Genomic DNA, 15,828 nt, shown 5'->3' on the forward strand with positions numbered 1-15,828 from the left:
AGATGTACAGTAGACTGTAGTATTTAGCTCTGTCTGAGATGTACAGTAGACTGTAGTATTTAGCTCTGTCTGAGATGTACAGTAGACTGTAGTATTTGGCTCTGTCTGAGATGTACAGTAGGCTGTAGTATTTGGCTCTGTCTGAGATGTACAGTAGGCTGTAGTATTTGGCTCTGTCTGAGATGTACAGTAGACTGTAGTATTTGGCTCTGTCTGAGATGTACAGTAGACTGTAGTATTTGGCTCTGTCTGAGATGTACAGTAGGCTGTAGTATTTGGCTCTGTCTGAGATGTACAGTAGACTGTAGTATTTGGCTCTGTCTGAGATGTACAGTAGACTGTAGTATTTGGCTCTGTCTGAGATGTACAGTAGACTGTAGTATTTGGCTCTGTCTGAGATGTACAGTAGACTGTAGTATTTATCTCTGTCTGAGATGTACAGTAGACTGTAGTATTTGGCTCTGTCTGAGATGTACAGTAGGCTGTAGTATTTGGCTCTGTCTGAGATGTACAGTAGACTGTAGTATTTATCTCTGTCTGAGATGTACAGTAGGCTGTAGTATTTGGCTCTGTCTGAGATGTACAGTAGGCTGTAGTATTTAGCTCTGTCTGAGATGTACAGTAGGCTGTAGTATTTAGCTCTGTCTGAGATGTACAGTAGACTGTAGTATTTGGCTCTGTCTGAGATGTACAGTAGACTGTAGTATTTAGCTCTGTCTGAGATGTACAGTAGACTGTAGTATTTAGCTCTGTCTGAGATGTACAGTAGGCTGTAGTATTTGGCTCTGTCTGAGATGTACAGTAGACTGTAGTATTTATCTCTGTCTGAGATGTACAGTAGACTGTAGTATTTATCTCTGTCTGAGATGTACAGTAGACTGTAGTATTTATCTCTGTCTGAGATGTACAGTAGACTGTAGTATTTATCTCTGTCTGAGATGTACAGTAGACTGTAGTATTTATCTCTGTCTGAGATGTACAGTAGACTGTAGTATTTGGCTCTGTCTGAGATGTACAGTAGACTGTAGTATTTGGCTCTGTCTGAGATGTACAGTAGGCTGTAGTATTTGGCTCTGTCTGAGATGTACAGTAGGCTGTAGTATTTGGCTCTGTCTGAGATGTACAGTAGACTCTAGTATTTGGCTCTGTCTGAGATGTACAGTAGGCTGTAGTATTTGGCTCTGTCTGAGATGTACAGTAGACTGTAGTATTTGGCTCTGTCTGAGATGTACAGTTGACTGTAGTATTTGGCTCTGTCTGAGATGTACAGTAGACTGTAGTATTTGGCTCTGTCTGAGATGTACAGTAGACTGTAGTATTTATCTCTGTCTGAGATGTACAGTAGACTGTAGTATTTGGCTCTGTCTGAGATGTACAGTAGGCTGTAGTATTTGGCTCTGTCTGAGATGTACAGTAGACTGTAGTATTTATCTCTGTCTGAGATGTACAGTAGGCTGTAGTATTTGGCTCTGTCTGAGATGTACAGTAGGCTGTAGTATTTAGCTCTGTCTGAGATGTACAGTAGGCTGTAGTATTTAGCTCTGTCTGATATGTACAGTAGACTGTAGTATTTGGCTCTGTCTGATATGTACAGTAGACTGTAGTATTTAGCTCTGTCTGAGATGTACAGTAGGCTGTAGTATTTGGCTCTGTCTGAGATGTACAGTAGACTGTAGTATTTAGCTCTGTCTGAGATGTACAGTAGACTGTAGTATTTATCTCTGTCTGAGATGTACAGTAGACTGTAGTATTTAGCTCTGTCTGAGATGTACAGTAGACTGTCGTATTTGGCTCTGTCTGAGATGTACAGTAGGCTGTAGTATTTGGCTCTGTCTGAGATGTACAGTAGGCTGTAGTATTTGGCTCTGTCTGAGATGTACAGTAGACTGTAGTATTTGGCTCTGTCTGAGATGTACAGTAGGCTGTAGTATTTGGCTCTGTCTGAGATGTACAGTAGGCTGTAGTATTTGGCTCTGTCTGAGATGTACAGTAGACTGTAGTATTTGGCTCTGTCTGAGATGTACAGTAGACTGTAGTATTTGGCTCTGTCTGAGATGTACAGTAGACTGTAGTATTTATCTCTGTCTGAGATGTACAGTAGACTGTAGTATTTGGCTCTGTCTGAGATGTACAGTAGGCTGTAGTATTTGGCTCTGTCTGAGATGTACAGTAGACTGTAGTATTTATCTCTGTCTGAGATGTACAGTAGGCTGTAGTATTTGGCTCTGTCTGAGATGTACAGTAGGCTGTAGTATTTAGCTCTGTCTGAGATGTACAGTAGGCTGTAGTATTTAGCTCTGTCTGAGATGTACAGTAGACTGTAGTATTTGGCTCTGTCTGATATGTACAGTAGACTGTAGTATTTAGCTCTGTCTGAGATGTACAGTAGACTGTAGTATTTAGCTCTGTCTGAGATGTACAGTAGGCTGTAGTATTTGGCTCTGTCTGAGATGTACAGTAGACTGTAGTATTTATCTCTGTCTGAGATGTACAGTAGACTGTAGTATTTATCTCTGTCTGAGATGTACAGTAGACTGTAGTATTTATCTCTGTCTGAGATGTACAGTAGACTGTAGTATTTATCTCTGTCTGAGATGTACAGTAGACTGTAGTATTTATCTCTGTCTGAGATGTACAGTAGACTGTAGTATTTATCTCTGTCTGAGATGTACAGTAGACTGTAGTATTTGGCTCTGTCTGAGATGTACAGTAGACTGTAGTATTTATCTCTGTCTGAGATGTACAGTAGACTGTAGTATTTATCTCTGTCTGAGATGTACAGTAGACTGTAGTATTTATCTCTGTCTGAGATGTACAGTAGACTGTAGTATTTATCTCTGTCTGAGATGTACAGTAGACTGTAGTATTTATCTCTGTCTGAGATGTACAGTAGACTGTAGTATTTATCTCTGTCTGAGATGTACAGTAGACTGTCGTATTTGGCTCTGTCTGAGATGTACAGTAGGCTGTAGTATTTAGCTCTGTCTGAGATGTACAGTAGGCTGTAGTATTTAGCTCTGTCTGAGATGTACAGTAGACTGTAGTATTTAGCTCTGTCTGAGATGTACAGTAGACTGTAGTATTTATCTCTGTCTGAGATGTACAGTAGACTGTAGTATTTGGCTCTGTCTGAGATGTACAGTAGACTGTAGTATTTAGCTCTGTCTGAGATGTACAGTAGACTGTAGTATTTAGCTCTGTCTGAGATGTACAGTAGGCTGTAGTATTTAGCTCTGTCTGAGATGTACAGTAGACTGTAGTATTTAGCTCTGTCTGAGATGTACAGTAGACTGTAGTATTTACCTCTGTCTGAGATGTACAGTAGACTGTAGTATTTAGCTCTGTCTGAGATGTACAGTAGACTGTAGTATTTAGCTCTGTCTGAGATGTACAGTAGGCTGTAGTATTTATCTCTGTCTGAGATGTACAGTAGACTGTAGTATTTATCTCTGTCTGAGATGTACAGTAGACTGTAGTATTTATCTCTGTCTGAGATGTACAGTAGACTGTAGTATTTAGCTCTGTCTGATATGTACAGTAGACTGTAGTATTTATCTCTGTCTGAGATGTACAGTAGACTGTCGTATTTAGCTCTGTCTGAGATGTACAGTAGGCTGTAGTATTTATCTCTGTCTGAGATGTACAGTAGACTGTAGTATTTGGCTCTGTCTGAGATGTACAGTAGACTGTAGTATTTATCTCTGTCTGAGATGTACAGTAGACTGTCGTATTTAGCTCTGTCTGAGATGTACAGTAGACTGTCGTATTTGGCTCTGTCTGAGATGTACAGTAGGCTGTAGTATTTAGCTCTGTCTGAGATGTACAGTAGGCTGTAGTATTTGGCTCTGTCTGAGATGTACAGTAGGCTGTAGTATTTGGCTCTGTCTGAGATGTACAGTAGACTGTCGTATTTGGCTCTGTCTGAGATGTACAGTAGGCTGTAGTATTTGGCTCTGTCTGAGATGTACAGTAGGCTGTAGTATTTGGCTCTGTCTGAGATGTACAGTAGACTGTCGTATTTGGCTCTGTCTGAGATGTACAGTAGACTGTCGTATTTGGCTCTGTCTGAGATGTACAGTAGGCTGTAGTATTTAGCTCTGTCTGAGATGTACAGTAGACTGTAGTATTTGGCTCTGTCTGAGATGTACAGTAGGCTGTAGTATTTGGCTCTGTCTGAGATGTACAGTAGACTGTAGTATTTATCTCTGTCTGAGATGTACAGTAGGCTGTAGTATTTGGCTCTGTCTGAGATGTACAGTAGGCTGTAGTATTTAGCTCTGTCTGAGATGTACAGTAGGCTGTAGTATTTAGCTCTGTCTGATATGTACAGTAGACTGTAGTATTTGGCTCTGTCTGATATGTACAGTAGACTGTAGTATTTAGCTCTGTCTGAGATGTACAGTAGACTGTAGTATTTAGCTCTGTCTGAGATGTACAGTAGGCTGTAGTATTTGGCTCTGTCTGAGATGTACAGTAGACTGTAGTATTTATCTCTGTCTGAGATGTACAGTAGACTGTAGTATTTATCTCTGTCTGAGATGTACAGTAGACTGTAGTATTCATCTCTGTCTGAGATGTACAGTAGACTGTAGTATTTATCTCTGTCTGAGATGTACAGTAGACTGTAGTATTTATCTCTGTCTGAGATGTACAGTAGACTGTAGTATTTATCTCTGTCTGAGATGTACAGTAGACTGTAGTATTTATCTCTGTCTGAGATGTACAGTAGACTGTAGTATTTATCTCTGTCTGAGATGTACAGTAGACTGTAGTATTTGGCTCTGTCTGAGATGTACAGTAGACTGTAGTATTTATCTCTGTCTGAGATGTACAGTAGACTGTAGTATTTATCTCTGTCTGAGATGTACAGTAGGCTGTAGTATTTAGCTCTGTCTGAGATGTACAGTAGACTGTAGTATTTATCTCTGTCTGAGATGTACAGTAGACTGTAGTATTTAGCTCTGTCTGATATGTACAGTAGACTGTAGTATTTATCTCTGTCTGAGATGTACAGTAGACTGTAGTATTTATCTCTGTCTGAGATGTACAGTAGACTGTCGAGCGTCTGCTAAATGACTTAAATGTAAATGTAATGTAAATGTATTTAGCTCTGTCTGAGATGTACAGTAGGCTGTAGTATTTATCTCTGTCTGAGATGTACAGTAGACTGTAGTATTTGGCTCTGTCTGAGATGTACAGTAGACTGTAGTATTTATCTCTGTCTGAGATGTACAGTAGACTGTCGTATTTAGCTCTGTCTGAGATGTACAGTAGACTGTCGTATTTGGCTCTGTCTGAGATGTACAGTAGGCTGTAGTATTTAGCTCTGTCTGAGATGTACAGTAGGCTGTAGTATTTGGCTCTGTCTGAGATGTACAGTAGACTGTCGTATTTGGCTCTGTCTGAGATGTACAGTAGACTGTCGTATTTGGCTCTGTCTGAGATGTACAGTAGACTGTAGTATTTATCTCTGTCTGAAACATGCTCTGATGTTATGACGTCTCTAGCTCTCTGACTGCAGTATAGGCAGGGGAAATTATTGTTTTCTTTCCCATCAATATTTATGAGAAAGTACCTCCATCACTCAAACCCAAAGCAAGGATGTGTCCTAAATGGCATATATTCCCTATATAGTGCTATACTTATTAACGGCGCCCTATGGTCCCTGGTCAAACTAAGTGCACTTAATAGGGGATAGAGAATCATTTTGGACACAACCAAAGACAGAGAGAAATAAAGTTACAATAAGAAAAATATATATATCCTGTCTGTGTGTCACTCCCATTGGGACCCTGCTCCTGAGGACACACCTGTGAATATCAACACCAGGGTTGAACACCAGCTGCCACCACCATGCTTCACCATAGGGATGGTGGAAATACTGTCAGATAGGATAGAGACTGTTTTGGTTTACTCTTGGTTTAGCTTTAAAGTTGTATTTCCTTGTTTCGCAGGTTAAGTTTAGCTTATTAGGATCCCTGTTAGCTCCTCTTCCTGGGGTCCACATAATGCATACAAATACATGACAACGTACAGAACCTTTATAGACAAGGACATTATATTCTAAATCAAATTTAAAATAAATATGAGTTATATATTGGAAAGGCAACAATTTTAACATTTTAATTTCACCTTTATTTAACCAGGTAGGCCAGTTGAGAACACCTTTATTTAACCAGGTAGACCAGTTGAGAACACCTTTATTTAACCAGGTAGGCCAGTTGAGAACACCTTTATTTAACCAGGTAGGCTAGTTGAGAACACCTTTATTTAACCAGGTAGGCCAGTTGAGAACACCTTTATTTAACCAGGTAGGCTAGTTGAGAACACCTTTATTTAACCAGGTAGGCTAGTTGAGAACACCTTTATTCAACCAGGTAGGCCAGTTGAGAACACCTTTTATTCAACCAGGTAGGCCAGTTGATAACACCTTTATTTAACCAGGTAGGCTAGTTGAGAACACCTTTATTTAACCAGGTAGGCCAGTTGAGAACAAGTTCTCATTTACAACTGCGACCTGGCCAAGAGAAAGCAAAGCAGTGCAACAAAAAAACCAACACAGAGTTACACATAAACAAACATAGTCAATAACACAATAGAACAATCTATATACAGTGTGTGAAAATGTAGAAGATTAGGGAGGTAAGGCAATAAATAGGCCATAGAGGTGAAAATAATTACAATTTAGCATTAACACTGGAGTGATGGATGTGCAGATGATGACACATATACTGGGGTGCAAAAGAGGAAGAGGATAAGTAATAAAATGGGGATGAGGTAGTTGGGGGTGTTATTTACAGATGGGCTGTGTACATCTACAGTGATCAGTAAACTGCTCTAACAGCTGATGCTTAAAGTTAGAGAGGGAGATATAAGACTCCAGCTTCAGTGATTTAAAGACTATTCATTCATAGATATTAATATTGTTATATCCAGTACAGTTCAATTAGATATTTAGAAAGACCAGATGATCTGTGACTGAATAACCTCTGGTGGCAGAGCATTCCATGATGACGTGGCTCTACTGTGTGTCTGGTGGGGTTGGAAGTGTACGCAAATAGCTCATACAAGTGGTTAGACGAGAAGTAGTCAATTTCTCCTCAACCCTCAACCATGAAAGACGGTCCTGCATGTTGATGATGTGAGTTCTGTATGTGCAGGTAAGGGCAAGGCCTGCTGCTCTGCTATGAGCCGGCTGCAGATCTGTCTTTACTGCACCTGACCATATTATCAGACAGTAAATCAAGACGGGACCAGACCAGAGCCTGGACAACTAGTACAGATGACCTGTGTGTGAAAGAAACACCGAACATATTTTCATAAGGTGTTTATAAATGATGTGATACCCATTAGGGATGCTCTTTGAAGCAACTCATCTGTTCATACAGCGCACATCAATCTCTTGACTATAGAAGTAAATAAACATTCAGAAAGTATTTAGACCCCCTTGACTTTTCCCACATTTTGTTATTCTAAAATGGATTAAATTGTTTTTCCCCTCTAATAAATCTACACAGAATACCCATAATGACAAAGCAGAAGAAAGGTTTAGATATGTTTGCAAATGTATAACACAAAAAGACAACTGAAATATCACATATGTAACAGTATAATTTTAAACCGTCCCCTCACCCATACCCGGGCGCGAACCAGGGACCTTCTGCACACATCAACAACGGTCACACATGAAGCATCGTTACCCATCGCTCCACAAAAGCCGCGGCCCTTGCAGCGCAAGGGGAACCACTACTTCAAGGTCTCAGAGCAAGTGACGTAACCGATTGAAATGCTATTTAGCGCACGACGCTAACTAAGCTAGCCGTTTCACATCCGTTACACATGATTATTTTACTCCTGAGACGAAACTGGTCAAATGTCTATCCTGTCTATCCTGCTGGCTGATCCCAGCTCATTCTGGGATGTTTCCCAGTACAGTATAGGACTTCCCTGTAATATGCTGTGAAATGGGCTCCCAAGTGGCCCAGCGGTCTAAGGAACTACATCTCAGTGCTGGTTCGATTCCAGACTGTATCACAGCCGACTGTGATTGGAAGTCCCATAGGGCGGCGCGCAATTGGCCCAGCGTCGTCCGAGTTTGGCGTCATTGTAAAAAATAATCTTCTTCACTGACTTGCCTAGTTAAATAAAGGTTCAATTAAAAATATAAAGAATAAAAAACATTAAGCTTAAAGTAGTGAGATAAATTGTCTTGTCTATCCTGACTGTACTTTAACTGTACCATGACTATGGACCGGCACCATTTTAGTGTTTTTTTACCGTGCTGGATAACCAGAACAAGTAAGTTACTGTAGTTTCCCTGTACCGTGCTGGATAACAGGAACAAGTAAATTACTGTAGTTTCCCTGTACTGTGCTGGATAACCAGAACAAGTAAATGACTGTAGTTTTCCTGTACTGTGCTGGATAACCAGAACAAGTAAATGACTGTAGTTTCCCTGTACCGTGCTGGATAACTGGAACAAGTAAATGACTGTAGTTTCCCTGTACCGTGCTGGATAACCAGAACAAGGATATGACTGTAGTTTTCCTGTACCGTGCTGGATAACCAGAACAAGTAAATGACTGTAGTTTTCCTGTACCGTGCTGGATAACCAGAACAAGTAAATGACTGTAGTTTTCCTGTACCGTGCTGGATAACCAGAACAAGTAAATTACTGTAGTTTCACTGTACCGTGCTGGATAACCAGAACAAGTAAATTACTGTAGTTTCCCAGTACCAAGCCGGGTACTGGACATTGTAAAACAAGTGTTCCCCTAAGAAGTGATCGAGATGATCTTGTCGGTCCTGACTGATGATTTCACTGAGGTCATTCTCAGTACAAGACGAGCCATTCCCATAGTCTGCCAGGTAACTGGACACTGTAAATCTAGAACTAGTTATAAATCAGAACCTCTGCAGTCAGACAGAGTAGAACACAGGGACAGCAAGAGGAATCAATCAGATAGGGAGGGATGGATGGAGCGATTGAGGGAGGAGAGTGAGAGAGAGAGACAGAGAGACAGAGACAGTAATTTTCTCTCTCTCTCTCTCTCCTCCCTCTCCCCTCTCTCTCTCTCTCTCTCTCTCTCTCTCTCTCTCTCTCTCTCTCTCTCTCTCTCTCCACCCCTCTCTCCTCTCCTCCCTCTCCTCCCTCTCTCTCTCTCCTCCCTCTCTCCTCCCTCTCTCATCCCCTCCACCCCTCTCCTCCATCTCTCTCTCTCTCTCTCTCCACCCCTCTCTCCTCTCTCTCCTCTCTCTCTCTCTCTCTCTCTCTCTCTCTCTCCATCCCTCTCTCTCATTTCTTCCTCTCTCTCCTCTCCTCCCTCTCTCTCCCTCCATCCCCTCTCCTCCATCCCTCTCTCTCCTCCTCTCTCCTCTCCTCCACCCCTCTCCTCCTTCTCTCATCCCCTCCACCCCTCTCCTCCATCCTCTCTCCTCTCCTCCCTCTCTCCTCTCTCTCTCTCTCCTCCCTCCTCCCTCTCTCTCCTCTCCTCCCTCTCTCCTCTCATCCCTCTCTCTCTCCTCTCTCCCTCTCTCCTCTCATCCCTCTCTCTCTCCTCTCTCTCCTCCTCCCTCTCCTTCCCTCTCTCTCTCCTCTCTCCCTCTCTCCTCCCTCCCCCTCTCTCCTCTCCTCCCTCTCTCCTCTCATCCCCTCTCCTCCTCTCTCCCTCTCCCCTCTCATCCCTCTCTCTCTCCATCTCTCTCTCTCCCTCTCCTTAACACCCCTTCTCTCTCTCCTCTCCTCCCTCTCTCCTCTCATCCCTCTCTCTCTCCCCCTCCCTCTCTCCTCCCTCCCCCCCCTCCTCCCTCCTCCCTCTCTCCTCTCATCCCTCTCTCTCTCCTCTCCTCCCTCTCACCTCTCATCCCTCTCTCTCTCCTCTCTCTCTCTCCTCCCTCTCCTTAACACCCCTTCTCTCTCTCCTGCTTCGTCTCCTCAGAGAAAGTCATTGGGGATAAGAAAGGGAGTGATACTCACCCTCTGTTGGTTACGATGGCCTTCTTCAAGTGAATGTAGCTGGTCGGGAAGATTCCCTGAGGAAAGAAAAACCAGGGACTGTATTAGCTTTGACCAGGGACTGTATTAGCCTTGACCAGGGACTGTAGCTTTGACCAGGGACTGTATTAGCTTTGACCAGGGACTGTATTAGCTTTGACCAGGGACTGTATTAGCTTTGACCAGGGACTGTATTAGCTTTGACCAGGGACTGTATTAGCCTTGATCAGGGACTGTATTAGCTCTGACCAGGGACTGTATTAGCTTTGACCAGGGACTGTATTAGCTTTGACCAGGGACTGTATTAGCCTTGATCAGGGACTGTATTAGCTCTGACCAGGGACTGTATTAGCTTTGACCAGGGACTGTATTAGCTTTGACCAGGGACTTTATTAGCTTTAATAATAAAATAACTGTAGGGAATAACAGTAGTGTTGTCCTATAGTTTAGCCCATTGTTAAGAATTAGAATTGTTCCACTCATCAGACTAAATCCAGTAAATAGATAATACAATCTCCAGAAGACGAGGGATATAAATCTGCCCCTTCACACTAACCAAACTATTTTTAAATGAATTATCCCTGCTCTAGAATCAAACATCCACTTTTGGTGTCACGCCCTGATCTGTTTCACCTGTCCTTGCGCTTGTCTCCACCCCTTCTAGGTGTCACTTGTTTTCCCCAGTGTATATATCCCTGTGTTTCCTGTCTCTCTGTACCAGTGTATTTATCCCTGTGTTTCCTGTCTCTCTGTGCCAGTGTATTTATCCCTGTGTTTCCTGTCTCTCTGTGCCAGTGTATTTATCCCTGTGTTTCCTGTCTGTGTATTTATCCCTGTGTTTCCTGTCTGTGTATTTATCCCTGTGTTTCCTGTCTGTGTATTTATCCCTGTGTTTCCTGTCTGTGTATTTATCCCTGTGTTTCCTGTCTGTGTATTTATCCCTGTGTTTCCTGTCTGTGTATGTATCCCTGTGTTTCCTGTCTGTGTATTTATCCCTGTGTTTCCTGTCTGTGTATTTATCCCTGTGTTTCCTGTCTCTCTGTGCCAGTTCATCTTGTATGTTCAAGTCAACCAGTGGTTTTCCCATACTCCTGCTTCTATTCTCCTTTTTCTAGTCCTTCCGGTTTTGACCCTTGCCTGTTTTCTGGACTCTGTACCCGCCTGCCTGACCATTCTGCCTGCCTTGACCTCGAGCCTGTCTGCCACTCTGTACCTCCTGGACTCTGATCTGGTTTTGACCTTTGACCTGTCCACAACCATTCTCTTGCCGACTCCTTTTGTATTATTAGACATTGTAAGACTCAAACCATCTGCCTCCTGTGCCTCCTGCCTCCTGCCTCCTGCCTCCTGTGTCTGCATCTGGGTCTCGCCTTGATATTTGGGTTCCCATTCTGTTCGATACAATTGTTTTAATAGTTACAAATCAGGTCTCCCTACCAAACTTCCCCACTAAAACACAGGTATCAGGTCTCCCGACCAAACTTCCCCGCTAAAACCTCTTGATGCCTTTTCATTGTCACAGCCTAAATACCAATCACCAAAATGAGGGGACCAAGCTAATGCAATTGTGGATTAAATCAACTTTAATACATGCTGTCAAAAGGCTGTATTCTGCAATGGGGGCGGGAATAAGAGCAACCCAGATGTGTTGACAACGTTGCACAAGAGAAAAGCGTGATGCTATTTTTAACATTTTATAAAATCAGTGGAGAACATTCTCTGTCTCCATTCAGCTCCACTCTAATCTAGAGGGGCGTTTCTTTAAAACATGCATCCAATCACCTTGATCCTTTACATAGCTAGACCAATCATACGCTTGGAAGCACAGTTGATACGTTAACACTCTGACTATCCAATGGACGAATTAGTAAAAAAAATGAAAATCTGTAATTTTCAATGGGTGAGATATAAGAGGTGTGGCGTGGGAACGTGATAAGAAGAGGGTCAAATGCATGTTCTCACAGCCTATGTGATATAAGAGACAGTAAGATGATGGAATATGCTGCCTCTGCAGAATGTGAGTGATTCTATTCAGGGGATATAGAGAGACTTCTATCTCTCTCTCTCTCTCTCTCTCTCTCTCTCTCTCTCTCTCTCTCTCTCTCTCTCTCTCTCCCTCACCCCCATGTCTCTCCTCTCTCTCTCCCTCTCTCTTTTATCTCTCTCCCTCCCTCTCTCTCTTGCTCTCTCCCCCTCTCTCACCCCCCCCTCTCTCTCTCTCTCTCCGTCACTCTCTCTCCCTCACCCCCATGTCTCTCTCTCTCTCTCTATCTCTCTCTCTCGTTATCCCTCTCTCTCTCTCTGTATCTCTCTCTCACACACACACACACACACACACACACACAGACACACACAGACACAGACACAGACACAGACACACAGACACACACACACACACACACACACACACACACACACACACACACACACACACACACACACACACACACACACACACACACACACACACACAGACACACACAGACAGACACATACCATCTTGTCTGACCTCCTTTCAGCCCTGCTGCATCCAGGAAGTGAAGCATTATATAGTAACAGTGCATGTTGGGAAATCACTAGCCATCTGGATCTGTGCCCTCCGGCAATGCAGATCTGCCCATGTGTGTGTGTGTGTGTGTGTGTGTGTGTGTGTATGTACCCTCCCTCTGTTATATCACCAGTGTCATATCACTGCTTCTTGAAAGTTTGAGGCTGAGAATCATAATGTCGCGATATTATAGGCGCTCAGGTGATATTATGACCTAGATAAATACGAGCCCTAAAATATAGACCATACTTCTAGTGATGATAGGATGTGCCTATCAACAAACATTTTTACAGCTGCATAAAGACAAACCGAGAGAGAGAGAGAGAGAGAGAGAGAGAGAGAGAGAGAGAGAGAGAGAGAGAGAGAGAGAGAGAGAGAGAGAGAGAGAGAGAGAGAGAGAGAGAGAGAGAGAGAGAGAGAGAGAGAGAGAGAGAGAGAGAGAGAGAGAGAGAGAGAGAGAGAGAGAGAGAGAGAGAGAGAGAGAGAGAGAGAGAGACAGAGAGAGATCTTTGTGACCTGTTGTCACAGGAAAAGGGAAACCAGTGGGGAACAAACACCACTGTAAATACAACTCATATTTATTGATATTTATTTTCCCTTGAACTATTTGCACATTGTTACAACACTGTATATATACATACAATGAAAATTGAAATGTCTTTATTCTTTTGGAACTTCTGTGAGTGTAATGTAACTTCTGTAAGTGTAATGTCTACTGTTCATTTGTATTGTTTACTGTTAATTTGTATTGTTTACTGTTCATTTGTATTGTTTATTTCACTTTTGTTTATTATCTACCTCACTTGCTTTGACAATGTTAACATCTGTTTCCCATTCCGATAAAGCCCCTTGAATTGAATTGAGAGAGTTTCTTCTACTTTCCCCAATGCACAAGTGGTTATCTCCTCCCTGCTACCATGAAAAGACTTCCACCCTGCTACCATGAAATGACTTCCACCCTTCTACCATGAAAAGACTTCCACTCTGCTACCACGAAAAGACTTCCACTCTGCTACCATGAAAAGACTTCCACCCTGCTACCATGAAAAGACTTCCACCCTGCTACCATGAAAAGACTTCCACCCTGCTACCATGAAAAGACTTCCACCCTGCTACCATGAAAAGACTTCCACCCTGCTACCATGAAAAGACTTCCACCCTTACTAGGATTAAATGTCAGGAATTGTGAAAAACTGAGTTTAAATGTATTTGGCTAAGGTGTATGTAAGATGCAAATTTGTTAGTAGAAAACCTAAACAGTATATTTGACCTCTCAGCTTCCCCATCAAATCTAAAAATGTCAAGCAGACAACCTAGGAAAGTGAACAACAATGACAAATGGTTTGATGAAGAATGCAAAAATCTAAGAAAGAAATTGAGAAACCTATCCAACCAAAAACATAGAGACCCGGAAAACCTGAGTCTCCGCCTTCACTAAAACAATACATAAATACACTACAAAAAAAGAAGGAACAGCACCATCTGATATCTGCTCAATTGAAGAATCCATAGAATCTATCTAACCACTTCTGGGAAAATTGCAAATCACCAAACAAACAACAATACAAAGAGATATCTATCCAAAATGGAGAAATATGGGTAAACAACTTCTCCAATATTTTTGGCTCTATAACAAAGAACAAACAGCAAAAACACATACAGTTGAAGTTGGAAGTTTACATACACCTAGGTTGGAGTCATTCAAACTAATTTTTCAACCACTCTACTAATGTATTGTTAACAAACTATACTTTTGGCAAGTCGGTTAGGACATCTACTTTTTTAAACAATTGTTTACAGACAGATTATTTAACTTATAATTCACTGTATCACAATTCCAGTGGGTCAGAAGTTTACATACACTAAGTTGACTGTGCCTTTAAACAGCTTGGAAAAGTCCATAAAATGATGTCATGGCTTTAGAAGCTTCTGATAGGCTTATTGACATAATTTGAGTCAATTGGAGGGGTGTACCTGTGGATGTATTTCAAGGCCTACCTTCAAACTCAGTGCCTCTTTGCTTGACATCATGGGGAAATCAGCCAAGACCTCAGAAAAAAAATTGTAGACCTCCACAAGTCTAGTTCATCCTTGGGAGCAATTGTCAAACGCCTGAAGGTACCACGTTCATCTGTACAAACAATAGTACGCAAGTATAAACACCATGGGACCACGCAGCCGTCATACCCCTCAGGAAGGAGACACATTCTGTCTCCTATAGAGATCAATGTACTTTGGTGTGAAGAGTGCAAATCAATCCCATTACAACAGCAAAGACCCTGTGAAGATGCTGGAGGGAACAGGTACAAAAGTATTTATATCCACGGTAACACGAGTCCTATATCGACATAACCTGAAAGGCCTGCTCAGCAAGGACGAAGCCACTTCTCCAAAACTGCCATAAAAATGCCAGACTACGGTTTTCTTCGGGGGACGAAGATTGTACTTTTTGGAGAAATGTCCTCTGGTCTGATGAAACAAAAATAGAACTGTTTGGCCATAATGACCATCGTTATGTTTGGAGGAAAAAGGCGAAGAATACCATCCCAACCGTGAAGCACGGGGGTGGCAACAATACATGTTGTGGGGGTGCTTTGCTGCAGGAGGGACTGGTTGCACTTCATAAAATAGATGACTTCATGAGGGAGGAAAATTATGTGGATATATTGAAGCAACATCTCAAGACGTCAGTCAGGAAGTTAAAGCTTGGTCACAAATGGATCTCCCAAATGGACAATGACCCCAAGCATACTTCCAAAGTTGTGGCAAAATGGCTTAAGGACAACAAAGTCAAGATATTGTGGCAGAACTGAAAAAGCATGTGAGAGCAAGGAGGCCTAAGTTGGGCCAAAATTCACCCAACTTATTGTGGGATGCTTGTGGAAGGCTTTGACCCAAGTTAAATCATTTTAAGGCAATGCTACCAAGTACTAATTGAGTGTATGTAAACTGACCCACTGGGAATGCGATGAAAGAAATAAAAGCTGTAAAAAATTATTCTCTCTACTATTATTCTGACATTTCACATTCTTAAAATAAAGTGGTGATCCTAACTGACCTAAGACAGGGAATTTGTTCTAGTATTAAATGTCAGGAATTGTGAAAAACTTAATCTAAATGTATTTGGCTAAAGTGTACGTCAACTTCCGACTTCAACTGTACATGATCAAATACAAACATTAGAATCAACTAAGGGTCCTGTCTCCAGACTGTAATAAGGGTCCTGTCTCCAGACTGCAATAAGGGTTCTGTCTCCAGACTGTAATAAGGGTTCTGTATCCAGACT

At 42.1% G+C, this 15,828-nt stretch overlaps 1 protein-coding gene across 1 annotated transcript in view; it reads right to left on the minus strand.

Moving 5' to 3' along the window:
- Positions 1-15,828, minus strand: part of LOC124032458 (dedicator of cytokinesis protein 3-like) — a 393,573-nt gene that overhangs the window by 185,116 nt on the left and 192,629 nt on the right. Inside the window, exon 4 of the mRNA XM_046344862.1 lies at positions 9,977-10,032. Within this exon, the coding sequence (XP_046200818.1) occupies positions 9,977-10,032 (56 nt within the window). The remainder of the gene's footprint in view (positions 1-9,976; positions 10,033-15,828) is intronic.

Source organism: Oncorhynchus gorbuscha, linkage group LG03 (genome assembly GCF_021184085.1).
Source record: "Oncorhynchus gorbuscha isolate QuinsamMale2020 ecotype Even-year linkage group LG03, OgorEven_v1.0, whole genome shotgun sequence".
Taxonomy (NCBI): domain Eukaryota; kingdom Metazoa; phylum Chordata; class Actinopteri; order Salmoniformes; family Salmonidae; genus Oncorhynchus; species Oncorhynchus gorbuscha.